The sequence below is a fragment of the Octodon degus genome, unplaced genomic scaffold (assembly GCF_000260255.1).
Source record: "Octodon degus isolate 3935 unplaced genomic scaffold, OctDeg1.0 scaffold00065, whole genome shotgun sequence".
NCBI lineage: Eukaryota > Metazoa > Chordata > Mammalia > Rodentia > Octodontidae > Octodon > Octodon degus.
In genome coordinates, this window is record NW_004524641.1 from 1,507,570 (window position 1) to 1,523,030 (window position 15,461).

The 15,461-nt window shown below is 42.3% G+C and overlaps 1 protein-coding gene across 12 annotated transcripts in view; it reads left to right on the top strand.

The window, feature by feature from the left end:
* Ttn (titin) overlaps positions 1 to 15,461 on the top strand; it is a 274,946-nt gene that overhangs the window by 255,313 nt on the left and 4,172 nt on the right. For all 12 annotated transcript variants that reach the window (XM_023719078.1, XM_023719080.1, XM_023719081.1 and 9 more), the window contains 16 exons: positions 90 to 395; positions 1,280 to 1,585; positions 1,671 to 1,952; positions 2,120 to 2,713; positions 2,827 to 3,114; positions 3,215 to 3,514; positions 4,019 to 4,321; positions 4,582 to 4,884; positions 4,987 to 5,571; positions 5,702 to 6,007; positions 6,113 to 6,412; positions 7,028 to 7,603; positions 7,694 to 7,999; positions 8,596 to 9,189; positions 9,325 to 14,999; positions 15,091 to 15,247. In XM_023719078.1, the coding sequence (XP_023574846.1) occupies positions 90 to 395; positions 1,280 to 1,585; positions 1,671 to 1,952; positions 2,120 to 2,713; positions 2,827 to 3,114; positions 3,215 to 3,514; positions 4,019 to 4,321; positions 4,582 to 4,884; positions 4,987 to 5,571; positions 5,702 to 6,007; positions 6,113 to 6,412; positions 7,028 to 7,603; positions 7,694 to 7,999; positions 8,596 to 9,189; positions 9,325 to 14,999; positions 15,091 to 15,247 (11,181 nt within the window). The remainder of the gene's footprint in view (positions 1 to 89; positions 396 to 1,279; positions 1,586 to 1,670; positions 1,953 to 2,119; positions 2,714 to 2,826; positions 3,115 to 3,214; positions 3,515 to 4,018; positions 4,322 to 4,581; positions 4,885 to 4,986; positions 5,572 to 5,701; positions 6,008 to 6,112; positions 6,413 to 7,027; positions 7,604 to 7,693; positions 8,000 to 8,595; positions 9,190 to 9,324; positions 15,000 to 15,090; positions 15,248 to 15,461) is intronic.

A 15,461-nucleotide genomic window follows, 5' to 3' on the forward strand; every position in this document is an offset into this window, starting at 1 on the left:
GGTGATTGAAATATGATGGGATCTGGGGAGAGAGGGAATCATGTAAATATGATTTTGCTGATATCTTTATTTTCATGAAACATAAACAGCTATTCCATCACAACCTGGCATACCTGAAGAAGTTGGGGCTGGCAAAGAGCATATCATTATTCAGTGGACAAAACCAGAATCTGATGGTGGGAATGAGATCAGCAATTACCTGGTAGACAAACGTGAGAAGAAGAGCCTTCACTGGACACGTGTCAACAGAGATTATACGGTGTATGACACCAGGCTGAAGGTGACCAGCCTGATGGAAGGCTGTGATTATCAGTTCCGAGTGACTGCAGTGAATGCTGCTGGCAACAGTGAACCCAGTGAAGCTTCCAACTTCATTTCATGCAGAGAACCATCATGTAAGTTCTATAAATCATGCACTAGCCTCAAATTCATCAAAACCACATGATGAATAATTTCCTGACATGCCAATTCCAGGAACTTGTGGAATTTATGAAAAGCATATGTCTAGAAAAGCATATGATTATTAGTGTGATCTTAAATATAGCCTACATCAGAGACTATTTTAATTACTCTATTGGCCAGTTAGCAGTTAGCATTGCTGAAATTTTTTGAAGTATTCTTTCTAATTTATGAAAAAGTAAATTATTACACTACCAATATGGAAGATACATGTTGTGAATTTTTAGCAAGAAATGCATCATAGTGACAATAAGCACTGAAGAGAAGCAAAGTCCCTTACAAAAAGAGGCTCAGCAGAATCATAATGTCTCTAATGTTTTAATGTTACTGGCAAAATAATTGTTATGAGACCCTCAAAACAAGTGAGAAATCTTTTTACAGAGTTTGACACCAACTTATTAAAGAAATGAGTCTTTCAAACTGAATAGAAGATGACAAAATCCTGATTCCTGTGCTCAAAATATAGAGATAACAAGTAATAATTAACCCAGTGAAAGATGAGCTACTAAAGAAATTTCCCTAAGGATGGGTGAAGCAATAAGCTTATGTAACAACAAAGAATATATCATAACTAGCCACAGCAGTAGAGAAGAAACATTTACCTTCCTAAAGTAATTTATTTCTTAAAATAGTAGTAGTGACTACCTAGCACACATTGCTGTCCTATAATAGCAGAAGGGTCCAGTTACAAAGATCGTCTTGGTAAGTGTGGACAAAGGACAGTAGTGTCTCTGTAAGTCTAGAAAACAAAAACAACTCAAGTCTCAAAGTTTTTGTCTTATTTGTATAACATCTACATTCTACTTTTTATATGCTATAGATACCCCTGGACCACCTTCTGCCCCAAGAGTTGTGGATACCACCAAGCGAAGCATTAGTTTGGCATGGACCAAGCCCATGTATGATGGTGGTGCTGACATCATAGGATATGTACTTGAAATGCAAGAGAAAGACACTGAACAGTGGTACCGAGTGCATACCAATGCCACAATAAGAAATACTGAATTCACTGTGCCAGATCTGAAGATGGGTCAGAAATATTCCTTCCGAGTTGCTGCTGTGAATGTGAAGGGTGTGAGTGAATACAGCGAAACAGCTGCTGAAATTGAACCTGTGGAAAGACTAGGTATTTACTATATAAGCTTTCTGATGAATTATTTTCTCATCACATCTATTCTCCAATTAATTAAATTTTGATATTTCCTTTCCAGAAATACCAGATCTTGAGCTTGCAGACGATCTAAAGAAAACTGTGACTATCAGGGCTGGGGCCTCTTTGCGTCTCATGGTGTCCGTTTCTGGCAGACCACCTCCCGTCATCACCTGGAGCAAAAAGGGCATTGACCTCACAAACCGGGCAATTATCGACAACACTGAAAGCTACTCTTTACTTATTGTGGACAAGGTTAATCGGTATGATGCTGGAAAATACACAATTGAAGCTGAAAATCAATCTGGCAAGAAATCAGCAACAGTCCTTGTTAAAGTATATGGTGAGTATCTTTCTTAAAATTGACTGTTCTGTGAGTAGATTCTCTACAAAGGTACAGCTTGACCTCTTTCCAGAGAAGACCTATGTTGTTGATTATATTTTCCTGAAAAAAAGTCTATTAACTAAACAGCCAAAAGGAGGTACCACCTTTTGTTCTTTATTTTTCAGATACTCCTGGTCCTTGTCCTTCAGTGAAAGTTAAGGAAGTATCAAGAGATTCTGTGACTATCACTTGGGAAATTCCCACAATCGATGGCGGCGCACCAGTCAACAATTACATCATTGAGAAGCGGGAAGCTGCCATGAGAGCATTCAAAACAGTAACCACCAAGTGCAGCAAGACACTTTACCGAATTTCTGGGCTTGTAGAAGGAATGATGTACTATTTCAGAGTGCTTCCAGAAAACATCTATGGCATTGGAGAACCCTGTGAAACCTCTGATGCTGTTTTGGTCTCAGAAGTGCCCCTGGTGCCTACAAAACTGGAAGTGGTTGATGTCACCAAATCCACTGTAACTCTTGCCTGGGAAAAACCCCTCTATGATGGCGGCAGCCGACTCACTGGTTATGTTCTGGAAGCCTGTAAAGCTGGCACAGAAAGATGGATGAAGGTTGTCACCTTAAAACCCACAGTCCTAGAGCACACTGTTATTTCCTTAAATGAAGGTGAACAGTACTTATTTAGAGTGAGGGCTCAAAATGAGAAAGGTGTATCAGAACCAAGAGAGATCGTCACAGCAGTGACTGTACAAGACCTCAGAGGTAAGTACTAAGCAACCAAAGCATAATAGTAGAGGAAAAACTAGTCTGAGTCCATGCTACTTTATTGTTAGAAATAAGGCATAAAAATTAATGCCTCATTGTTTTTCTTACAGTGCTGCCAACAATTGATCTTTCTACAATGCCTCAAAAGACCATCCATGTCCCTGCGGGCAGACCACTTGAGCTGGTCATACCCATCACTGGTCGTCCACCTCCTACTGCTTCATGGTTCTTTTCTGGTTCTAAACTGAAAGAATCAGACCGTGTCACAGTTGAAACTCACACTAAAGTAACTAAATTAACCATTCGTGAAACCACTATAAGAGATACTGGAGAATATACACTTGAATTAAAAAATGTTACTGGAACTACCTCAGACACCATTAAAGTTATCATTCTTGGTAAGGATATGTGATAAAGATATAAGAGTCATTGATCTTCAGTTATCCAATGTTGATTTAAGGTAAAAATTAATTTCTTGGTTCTCTATTTCTTTCATAGACAAGCCTGGTCCACCAACTGGGCCTATCAAGATTGATGAAATTGATGCTACGTCAGTTACTATTTCCTGGGAACCACCCGAGTTGGATGGTGGAGCTCCACTGAGTGGGTATGTGGTAGAACAACGTGACGCCCATCGTCCAGGTTGGCTGCCAGTTTCTGAATCAGTGACTAGACCAACATTTAAGTTTACCAGACTCACAGAAGGAAATGAGTATGTGTTCCGTGTGGCTGCAACAAATCGCTTCGGGATTGGCTCATACTTGCAGTCTGAGGTCATTGAATGCCGCAGCAGCATCAGTAAGTCCTTGGGCCTTTCCACCATGCTCCCTACCTGACTCCAAATGGCCACAAAAAGGAATATGTTTTCCTTATGCCTTGATGTAAAGAAAACTAGCTCACAGAACTACATGATTGAAGGCTTCTAAACCTTACTTCCCTCGGAAGTTTTCGACATGGTTAATTTTATTACTTCATTCTTATGAAAGAGAGGAGAAAGGAGTTAGAAAATGAGGATAAAAGATAGAAAGAAGGGAGGAAGGGATGAAAAGGAGCGCGAGTGGGTAAGAAGAAGGACAGATAGTCTATGTTATGATAAAAATATAACAGTGCATATGTAATAAATGTTTATAACTTCAAAGAAAAGTAAGGAGCAGGGGAAAAGAGCAAAGTGAAAGCATGGGAGAAATAGTCACAAGCATCATATATCATTTAAAATGTCAGCTGAAAGCTAATATACACACAAATATGTCAGCCTTTATTTTATTTATTCATATTGCCATATTGTGCTTTGTCTTGCTGCAGGTATTCCTGGACAGCCAGAAACATTACAGATATTTGATGTCTCCCGTGATGGCATGACACTTACTTGGTACCCACCTGAAGATGATGGTGGCTCCCAAGTGACTGGCTATATTGTGGAGCGCAAAGAAGTGAGAGCAGACCGGTGGGTCCGTGTAAATAAAGTACCTGTGACAATGACACGGTACCGCTCCACTGGCCTTATTGAAGGCTTAGAGTATGAACACCGCGTCACAGCCATCAATGCAAGAGGCTCTGGAAAACCAAGTCGTCCTTCCAAGCCCATTGTTGCCATGGATCCAATTGGTAAATGCATTTTGCATGAGTCAAATTTACTGAGATATAATTTATATGTATTAAAATGCACCCTACCCTAGTATGCAATGCTGTGAGTTCTAAAAAGTATACTATTTTGGAATTGCTGTCACAAACTACAGAATACAAAATATAGTCTAATGCTAACAAGTCCATGGTTCAACAACTCATTAAATTTATAAGGTGACACCATTAATTTTCAACTTTGCAGCAACTTTAACACAAGTATGTATTTGTTATCATCTTCTCAGCTCCACCAGGAAAGCCACAAAATCCAAGAGTTACAGATACAACAAGGACATCAGTCTCCTTGGCCTGGAGCGTTCCAGAAGACGAAGGAGGATCTAAAGTCACAGGCTACTTGATTGAAATGCAAAAAGTAGATCAACATGAATGGACCAAATGTAACACTACTCCAACCAAGATTCGAGAGTATACTCTAACACATCTACCTCAGGGTGCTGAATACAGATTCCGTGTCTTAGCATGCAATGCTGGTGGACCTGGGGAACCTGCTGAGGTACCAGGAACAGTCAAAGTCACTGAAATGCTTGGTAAGACATATGATCATTCACTTTGGGCTATAAGTGTCTTAAGACTTTGCTACTCTCCTTCTACCAAAGAATTCTAAATTGTAACCCTATCTTCTTCCCTAGAATATCCTGACTATGAACTTGATGAAAGATACCAAGAAGGTGTCTTTGTAAGACAAGGGGGAGTCATCAAGCTTACCATACCCATCAAAGGAAAACCATTCCCGATATGTAAATGGACCAAGGAAGGCCAGGATGTTAGTAAGCGTGCCATGATTGCAACATCTGAAACACACACTGAACTTGTGATTAAAGAAGCAGACAGGAATGATTCAGGAACCTATGATTTGGTTCTGGAAAATAAGTGTGGCAAGAAGACTGTTTACATTAAGGTCAAAGTAATAGGCAGTCCTAACACTCCTGAAGGGCCACTTGAATATGACGACATACAAGCCCGCTCTGTGCGGGTCAGCTGGAGAGCTCCTGCTGATGATGGTGGTGCTGACATCCTAGGCTATATCCTTGAGAGAAGAGAAGTGCCTAAGGCTGCCTGGTACACCATTGATTCCAGAGTCCGGGGTACATCTCTGGTGGTAAAAGGCCTCAAAGAAAACGTGGAATACCATTTCCGTGTCTCAGCAGAAAACCAGTTTGGCATAAGCAAACCCTTAAAATCTGAGGAACCAGTAATACCCAAAACGCCACTGAGTAAGTGCTCTTTTGACCACAGAACTAGAACAATTATTTCATTATCTTGTGTTATTTAAATGAAAGCTATCACCCCATAAGTTTTGAGATGGTACTCTAACATGTGCATGTTTTTTACTTACATTAATAGACCCTCCAGAACCTCCAAGCAATCCTCCAGAAGTACTGGATGTGACCAAGAGTTCGGTTAGCTTGTCCTGGTCCCGTCCCAAAGATGATGGTGGCTCTCGAGTCACAGGTTACTACATTGAACGAAAGGAGACATCAACTGACAAATGGGTCAGACACAACAAGACTCAGATAACCACCACAATGTACACCGTCACTGGACTTGTTCCCGATGCTGAATATCAGTTCCGCATCATTGCACAGAATGATGTTGGCCTCAGTGAGACCAGCCCTGCCTCTGAACCAGTGGTTTGCAAAGATCCATTTGGTAAGGAAAGAATTGCCAAAGGGGATAAGGCAAAGCCATCTTTAGTCTTGTTCTCGTATTTCACAGGTAAATCTGACTCTCTTCAATTGTCTTAAAATATTTCAGACAAACCAAGTCAACCAGGAGAACTTGAGATTCTTTCAATATCCAAAGACAGTGTCACACTACAGTGGGAGAAACCTGAATGTGATGGTGGCAAAGAAATCCTTGGATATTGGGTTGAATATAGACAGTCTGGAGACAGTGCTTGGAAGAAGAGCAATAAGGATCGCATCAAGGACAGGCAATTCACAATTGGTGGATTGCTTGAAGCTACTGAATATGAATTCAGGGTTTTTGCTGAAAATGAGACTGGACTTAGCAGACCTCGAAGAACAGCTGTGTCTATTAAGACTAAGTTAACATGTAAGTAGCCTTTAGCTCTCTGCTTAGAATTTACAAACCAAACAACCTGTTAAGGGTAATTTTTCCTTATACGTCAGTTCCTAAATAGAACTATGGAAAGCAAGTGTTTGGCAAGAAAGTCTCATGCTGGCATATATACAGACATGGAATGATTGATAAGTTCCCTAGGAAGCCATTCCAAGAACATAATGCCAGCCGGAGACTTTAGGTGACACAGACTAAGGGCATTCCTGGAGTAACTTTTCTCTGATATAATGATTTTGTTTATGCTTCGTAGGAACTTAAAGGGCTAACAAATGTATTTCAACAAACACTTCAGTGAACCTAGATGAGAGCAATAATAGTATAGTTTATAGAGAGGACTACATAAGGTTCTCAGAACCTTATATTACATTATTAATGTGTCCTACTCATCTATATAATAATGTGTTGAAGGGCTCACTTAACCCCAGTTTTCTATTAGGAAAATGACTAAAAATGTTTAAGAATTGGACTTATATATAAATCATAGTATCTAATAAAGTGTTAACAGAATAAACGCACTCCTGATATACAAAGACAGGAATATAGATTCCACAGTAACAATGCATTTAAGATTACCTTTCTCTTCTTCAGCTGGAGAGGCTCCAGGAATACGCAAAGAAATGAAGGATGTTACTACTAAATTGGGCGAACCTGCTCAGCTCTCGTGCCAGATTGTCGGAAGGCCTCTTCCTGACATTAAATGGTACCGATTTGGTAAGGAGCTTGTACAAAGCCGGAAATACAAAATGTCTTCAGATGGACGCACACACACTCTGACAGTCATGACAGAGGAACAAGAAGATGAAGGTGTCTATACCTGTATAGCTACCAATGAAGTTGGAGAAGTAGAAACCAGTAGTAAGCTTCTCCTGCAGGCAGCACCACAGTTCCATCCGGGTTACCCACTGAAAGAGAAATATTATGGTGCTGTGGGGTCTACGCTTCGACTCCATGTTATGTACATTGGTCGTCCAGTACCTGCCATGACCTGGTTCCATGGGCAGAAGCTTTTGCAAAACTCAGAACATATAACTATTGAAAACACTGAGCACTACACTCACCTTGTCATGAAGAATGTTCAACGTAAGACTCATGCTGGGAAATACAAAGTCCAGCTCAGCAATGTTTTTGGAACAGTTGATGCCATCCTTGATGTGGAAATACAAGGTACTTTGGGTTTGTTTTTTAAGATTTTATTTTAAAAACATCAAATATGCACTTTGCAACTGTAAACGCAATTGTGTATCCTCCCAACAGATAAACCAGACAAACCTACAGGGCCAATTGTGATTGAAGCTCTATTGAAGAACTCTGTGGTGATCAGCTGGAAGCCACCTGCTGATGACGGAGGCTCCTGGATCACCAATTATGTGGTAGAGAAATGTGAGGCCAAGGAAGGGGCTGAATGGCAATTGGTGTCTTCAGCTATCTCAGTGACAACCTGTAGAATCGTGAACCTGACTGAAAATGCTGGCTACTACTTCCGGGTATCGGCTCAGAACACTTTTGGCATCAGTGAGCCTCTAGAGGTCGCCTCGGTTGTGATCATTAAGAGTCCATTTGGTAAATACAACCTGATTTCTCTCTTCTACCTCTTATCTCATATGGTAAAATTCTGCCTTTACATGTGCCTTTTGAATAGAAATTTCAAAAGAAAATGGCAAAGATGTGGATAAAGTACAATGCCTTTTCTCTTTACTTGAATGCATATCTAAAAGTGAAAATATATGCCCTATTTTCTTTTTTATAAAGGGATTGTTTTTGGTAAGTCTTTTAGCACAGAGTAACCATTTTCATTTGTCTAGAATAGCTATTTCAGTATAACTTGGAATTAATCTGTTTTTTAAAAAGCTTTTCGGGCCAGCCAGATAGTTCAGTGAACTAAAGCAACTGCTTAGGCAGGCACAGGGACCAGGGCTTGATCCCCAGTGTGCCAATGTCAGCCCCACCCCTGGGGTGCGCTGAGATGGTGACTGAGACTGAACGTGGTGGTGCGCACCTGTAATCCCAGAGCTTGGGAGGCTAAAAACAGGAGGATCACTATGAGTCCAATCTGTGTAGTGAGACCCTGTAGGCCCTGTACTAAATACAAAGGAAAAAAAAAATATTTTATAAGCTGCCTTATTTACCTCATGACTCAAATTTTTTTTTTTTAATAGAAAAGCCAGGTGCCCCTGGAAAACCAACTGTTACTGCTGTCACAAAAGATTCTTGTGTTGTGGCTTGGAAGCCACCTGCCAGTGATGGAGGTGCAAAGATTAGAAATTACTACCTTGAGAAGCGTGAGAAGAAGCAGAATAAATGGATTTCTGTGACAACAGATGAAATTCGAGAAACTGTCTTCTCTGTGCAAAACCTAATTGAAGGTCTTGAATATGAGTTCCGCGTGAAATGTGAAAACCTAGGTGGAGAAAGTGAATGGAGTGAAATATCAGAGCCTGTCACTCCCAAATCTGATGTCCCAATCCAGGCACCACACTTTAAAGAGGAACTGAGAAATCTAAATGTAAGGTATCAGAGCAATGCAACTCTGGTCTGCAAAGTGACTGGTCACCCGAAACCTATTGTGAAATGGTACAGACAAGGCAAGGAAATCATTGCCGATGGATTAAAGTACAGGATTCAAGAATTCAAAGGTGGCTACCATCAGCTCATTATTGCAAGTGTCACAGATGATGACGCCACAGTATACCAAGTCAGAGCTACCAACCAAGGAGGATCTGTATCTGGCACTGCCTCCTTGGATGTGGAAGGTAAAAATAAATCATTAAACATCAATTTGGTGTTAGATGACCTATCATTTAATTTGGGGGAGAAAAATGTTGCTCTTCAAGAGATATTGGGAGGTGATGCTAAGTCATATTCTCTCTTCTTTTATTCTGACACAGTTCCAGCTAAGATACACTTGCCTAAAAATCTTGAAGGCATGGGAGCAGTGCACGCTCTCCGAGGCGAAGTGGTCAGCATCAAGATCCCTTTCAGTGGCAAACCAGATCCTGTGATCACCTGGCAAAAAGGACAAGATCTCATTGACAATAATGGCCAGTACCAAGTTATTGTCACAAGGTCCTTTACATCTCTTGTTTTCTCCAACGGAGTGGAGAGAAAGGATGCTGGCTTCTATGTGGTCTGTGCTAAAAACAGATTTGGAATTGATCAGAAGACAGTTGAGCTGGATGTGGCTGATGTTCCTGACCCACCCCGAGGAGTCAAAGTGAGTGATGTTTCACGAGATTCTGTCAACCTAACGTGGACAGAGCCAGCTTCTGATGGTGGCAGCAAAATCACCAACTATATCATTGAAAAATGTGCAACTACTGCAGAAAGATGGATACGTGTAGGACAGGCCCGAGAAACACGCTACACCGTGATCAACTTATTTGGAAAAACAAGTTACCAATTCCGGGTAATAGCTGAGAATAAGTTTGGCCTAAGCAAGCCTTCTGAGCCTTCTGAGCCAACCATAACCAAAGAAGATAAGACCAGAGCTCTGAACTATGATGAAGAGGTTGACGAAACCAGGGAAGTCTCCATGACTAAAGCATCTCACTCTAAAACCAAGGAACTCTATGACAAATATATGATTGCTGAAGATCTTGGGCGTGGTGAGTTTGGAATTGTTCACCGCTGTGTTGAAACATCCTCCAAGAAGACATTTATGGCCAAATTTGTTAAAGTCAAAGGGACTGATCAAGTGTTAGTAAAGAAGGAGATTTCCATTCTAAATATTGCTAGACACAGAAACATCTTATACCTCCATGAATCATTTGAAAGCATGGAAGAATTAGTTATGATCTTTGAGTTCATATCAGGACTTGACATATTTGAACGCATTAACACAAGTGCTTTTGAACTTAATGAAAGAGAAATTGTAAGTTATGTTCGCCAAGTCTGCGAAGCTCTTGAGTTCTTACATAGTCATAGTATTGGACACTTTGATATTAGACCAGAAAATATCATTTACCAAACAAGAAGGAGCTCTGTTATTAAAATAATAGAATTTGGTCAAGCCCGGCAACTGAAACCAGGGGACAACTTCAGGCTTCTCTTCACTGCTCCTGAATACTATGCCCCTGAGGTCCACCAGCACGACGTTGTCAGCACAGCCACAGACATGTGGTCACTTGGTACATTGGTGTATGTATTGCTGAGCGGTATCAACCCATTCCTGGCTGAAACTAACCAACAGATAATTGAGAATATCATGAATGCTGAATATACTTTTGATGAAGAAGCATTCAAAGAAATTAGCTTTGAAGCCATGGACTTTGTTGACCGGCTATTAGTAAAAGAAAGAAAATCTCGCATGACAGCATCTGAGGCACTCCAGCACCCATGGCTAAAGCAGAGGATAGACAATGTCAGTACTAAAGTCATCAGAACATTAAAACACCGGCGTTATTATCATACCCTGATCAAGAAAGACCTCAACATGGTTGTGTCAGCAGCCCGAATCTCCTGTGGTGGCGCTATTCGATCCCAGAGGGGAGTGAATGTTGCCAAGGTTAAAGTAGCACCCATTGAAATTGGCCCAATTTCTGGGCAGATACTGCATGCAGTTAGTGAAGAGGGAGGCTATGTCAAATATGTATGCCACATTGAAAATTATGATCAGGCTACCCAAGTGACCTGGTATCATGGTGTCAGACAGTTGGAGAACAGTGAGAAGTATGAAATCACCTATGAAGATGGTGTGGCCACCATGTACATCAAAGACATCACTAAATACGACGATGGTACTTACAGATGCAAAGTAGTCAATGACTATGGTGAAGACAGTTCCTATGTAGAACTGTTCGTGAAAGGTGTGAGGGAAGTTTATGATTATTACTGCCGTAGAAGCATGAAGAAAATCAAGCGCAGAACAGACACAATGAGACTCCTGGAGAGGCCACCAGAATTTACCCTGCCTCTCTATAACAAGACAGCTTATGTGGGTGAAAATGTCCGTTTTGGAGTAACTATAACTGTCCACCCAGAGCCTCGTGTAACATGGTATAAATCAGGTCAGAAAATCAAACCAGGCGAAGATGACAAGAAGTATACATTTGAGTCTGACAAAGGTCTTTACCAGTTAACAATCAACAATGTAACAGCAGAAGATGATGCTGAATATACTGTGTTGGCAAGGAACAAATATGGTGAAGACAGCTGTAAAGCAAAGCTGACTGTAACCCTCCACCCACCTCCAACAGAAACTACCCTGAGACCCATGTTCAAACGGCTACTGGCAAACGCAGAATGCCAGGAGGGCCAAAGCATCTGCTTTGAGATCAGAGTCTCTGGCATCCCCCCACCAACACTAAAATGGGAGAAAGATGGGCAGCCACTGTCCCTTGGGCCTCACATTGAAATTGTCCACGAAGGCCTAGATTATTATGCTTTGCACATCAGGGACACTTTTCCCGAAGACACAGGTTATTACAGAGTCACAGCCACAAATACAGCTGGATCCACCAGCTGCCAGGCTCACTTACAGGTCGATCGCTTGCGTTATGTCAAGCGGGAATTTGAGAGTAAGGAGGAGCGTGAACGACATGTACAAAAACAGATTGATAAGACACTAAGAATGGCTGAAATTCTCTCTGGAACTGAGACTGTGGCACTGACACAGGTAGCACAAGAGGCCCTGAGAGAAGCTGCCATCCTGTACAAACCAGCTGTCAGCACTAAGACTGTGAAAGGAGAATACCGACTTGAAACAGAAGAAAAGAAGGAGGAGAAGAAATTCCGTATGCCTTATGAAGTACCAGAGCCACGGAGGTACCAACAAACCACTGTAGAAGAAGACCAGCGCATTCGGCAGTTCGTGCCTATGTCCGACATGAAATGGTACAAGAAGATCCGTGATCAGTTTGAAATGCCTGGAAAGCTTGACAGAATTGTACAGAAAAGACCCAAGCGCATCCGCCTTTCAAGATGGGAACAGTTTTATGTGATGCCTCTTCCTCGCATCACAGATCAATACAGACCTAAGTGGCGGATCCCCAAGCTATCCCAAGATGATTTGGAAATGGTGAGGCCAGCCCGCCGGCGTACACCTTCTCCTGATTATTACTTTTATTACAGACCTAGGAGGCGTTCTCTGGGCGACATGTCAGATGAGGAATTGCTCCTCCCCATTGATGACTACCTGGCCATGAAGAGAACAGAAGAAGAGAGGCTACGTCTAGAGGAAGAGCTTGAGTTAGGCTTTTCTGCTTCACCTCCCAGCCGAAGCCCTCCACGCTTTGAGCTTTCTAGCCTACGTTACTCTTCACCACAAGCTCATGTCAAAGTGGAGGAAAAAAGAAAAGACTTCAGGTATTCAACCTATCATGTCCCCACAAAGGAGGAAACAAGTACAAGCTATGCAGAACTCCGGGAAAGGCATGCCCGGGCCTCTTACCGACAGCCCAAGCAGCGGCAGAGAATCATGGCCGAGAAGGAGGATGAGGAACTGCTCCGGCCAGTGGCTGCCACCCAGCGTCTCTCGGAATACAGAAGCGAGCTTGACCACATGGCAAAGGAAGAAAAGTCTAAAAAGAAGTCAAGACGCCAGAGAGAAGTGACAGAAATAACAGAAATTGAGGAAGAATATGAAATCTCAAGGCATGCTAAAAGAGAATCATCCTCATCCGTGTCTAGACTGCTGAGACGCCGGCGCTCCCTGTCCCCAACGTACATTGAGCTAATGAGGCCAGTGTCTGAGTTGATCCGATCACGCCCACAGCCAACTGAAGAATATGAGGACGACTTAGAGAGAAGGTCCCCTACTCCAGAGAGAACTCGCCCACGTTCCCCCAGCCCTGTGTCTAGTGAGAGATCACTCTCGAGATTTGAAAGATCTGCACGATTTGATATCTTTTCCAGGTATGAGTCCATGAAAGCTGCTTTGAAGACTCAGAAAACATCGGAAAGGAAGTATGAAGTTTTGAGCCAGCAGCCTTTCACGCTGGACCATGCCCCTCGAATCACATTAAGAATGCGCTCTCACAGGGTGCCAACTGGCCAAAATACACGCTTCATCTTAAATGTTCAGTCTAAACCAACTGCTGAGGTTAAGTGGTACCACAATGGCGTGGAACTCCAAGAGAGCAATAAGATTCATTACACCAACACAAGTGGTGTCCTGACCCTGGAAATTCTGGATTGTCATAGCGAAGACAGCGGAACCTACCGTGCTGTATGCACTAACTACAAAGGTGAAGCTTCTGACTATGCAACCCTGGATGTAACTGGAGGTGATTTTACCACCTATGCATCCCGGCGCAGAGATGAAGAGGTCCCTAGATCAGTTTTTCCTGAGCTGACAAAAACAGAGGCATATGCGGTTTCATCATTTAAGAAAACATCTGAGATGGAAGCTTCTTCTTCTATCAGGGAAATGAAATCTGAGATGTCAGAGACAAGGGAAAGCCTCTCATCCTATGAACACTATGCCTCTGCAGAAATGAAAAGCACTGCATTAGCAGAAAAATCAGTGGCAGAAAAATCCACAACCAGAAAGATCAAGACAACACTGGCAGCAAGGATCCTAACAAAACCACGGTCTATAACCGTCTACGAAGGTGAGTCTGCAAAGTTTTCTTGTGATACTGACGGCGAGCCAGTACCAACTGTGACCTGGATGCGGGGAGGACAAGTGATAAGTACTTCTGCCCGCCACCAGGTGACTACCACAAAGTACAAGTCGACCTTTGAGATCTCCTCAGTGCAGGCGTCCGATGAAGGTAACTACAGTGTGGTGGCAGAAAACAGCGAAGGGACACAGGAAGCACAATTCACCTTGACTGTCCAAAAGGCCAGGGTCACTGAGAAGGCTGTGACATCACCACCAAAAGTCAAGTCCCCAGAGCCTCGGGTAAAATCCCCAGAGCCTCGGGTAAAATCCCCAGAAGCTGCTAAGTCTCCAAAACGAGTGAAATCTCCAGAACCAGTGACTTCTCCCCCCAAAGCTGTATCACCCACTGAGACAAAGCCCACACCAACAGAAAAAGCTCAGCAGCTACCAGCCTCTGCCCCACCAAAGATAAGTCGGCCCCTGAAAGCAGAAGCTTGTAAAGATATTGCAAAGCTGACTTGTGCAGTGGAAAGTAGCGTATTATGTGCAAAAGAGGTCACGTGGTATAAAGATGGCAAGAAACTCAAGGAAAATGGACACTTCCAGTTTCATTACTCAGCAGATGGTACCTACGAGCTCAAAATTCATAACCTCACAGAATCTGACTGTGGAGAATATGTTTGCGAGGTTTCTGGAGAAGGTGGAACTTCCAAGACTAACTTCCAGTTTAAGGGACAGGCCTTTAAGAGTATCCATGAGCAGGTATCAAGCATATCAGAAACTAAGAAATCAGCTCAGAAAACTGCAGAGTCAACAGAAACCAAGAAATCCGCTCAAAAATCTGCTGAGCCAGCAGAAACTAAGAAAATTGAACCCAAAACTCCAGAACCAATTTCCTCAAAACCAGTAATTGTTACTGGGCTGCAGGATACCACAGTTTCTTCAGACAGCATTGCTAAGCTTATGGTTAAAGCCACTGGAGAACCCCAGCCAACTGTCACCTGGACGAAGGATGGAAAGGTAACCTGCTCTTAAATGGGTCTGAACTTTATCTTCCCTCATCCCTAACCCCTTGGCCCTGTTAATAACTCAAATTCCTTGCACTCCACAGATGATTACACAAGGAGGTAAATACAAACTCTCTGAAGACAAAGGAGGATTCCTCTTAGAAATTCAAAAGACTGAAACTCTGGACAGTGGGCTTTACATGTGTACAGTAACAAATTCAGCTGGATCTGTGTCCTCTAGCTGCAAATTGACAATAAAAGGTAGGTTGGCTTTTACCTTTTTATTTTTCTTGAGATAGGGTGTCTTTGTGTAGAATAGGCTGGCCTTGAACTCACTATATAGACCAAGCTGATCTTGAATTCAGTGGTCCATCTTCCAGGTCTAAGACTGTAGGTATGCACCACCATGCCCAGCTTTGTTCTTCAGCAACATTCTTTGGAAAACAATATTAAGGAAAAATTTTTAAATCTTCCA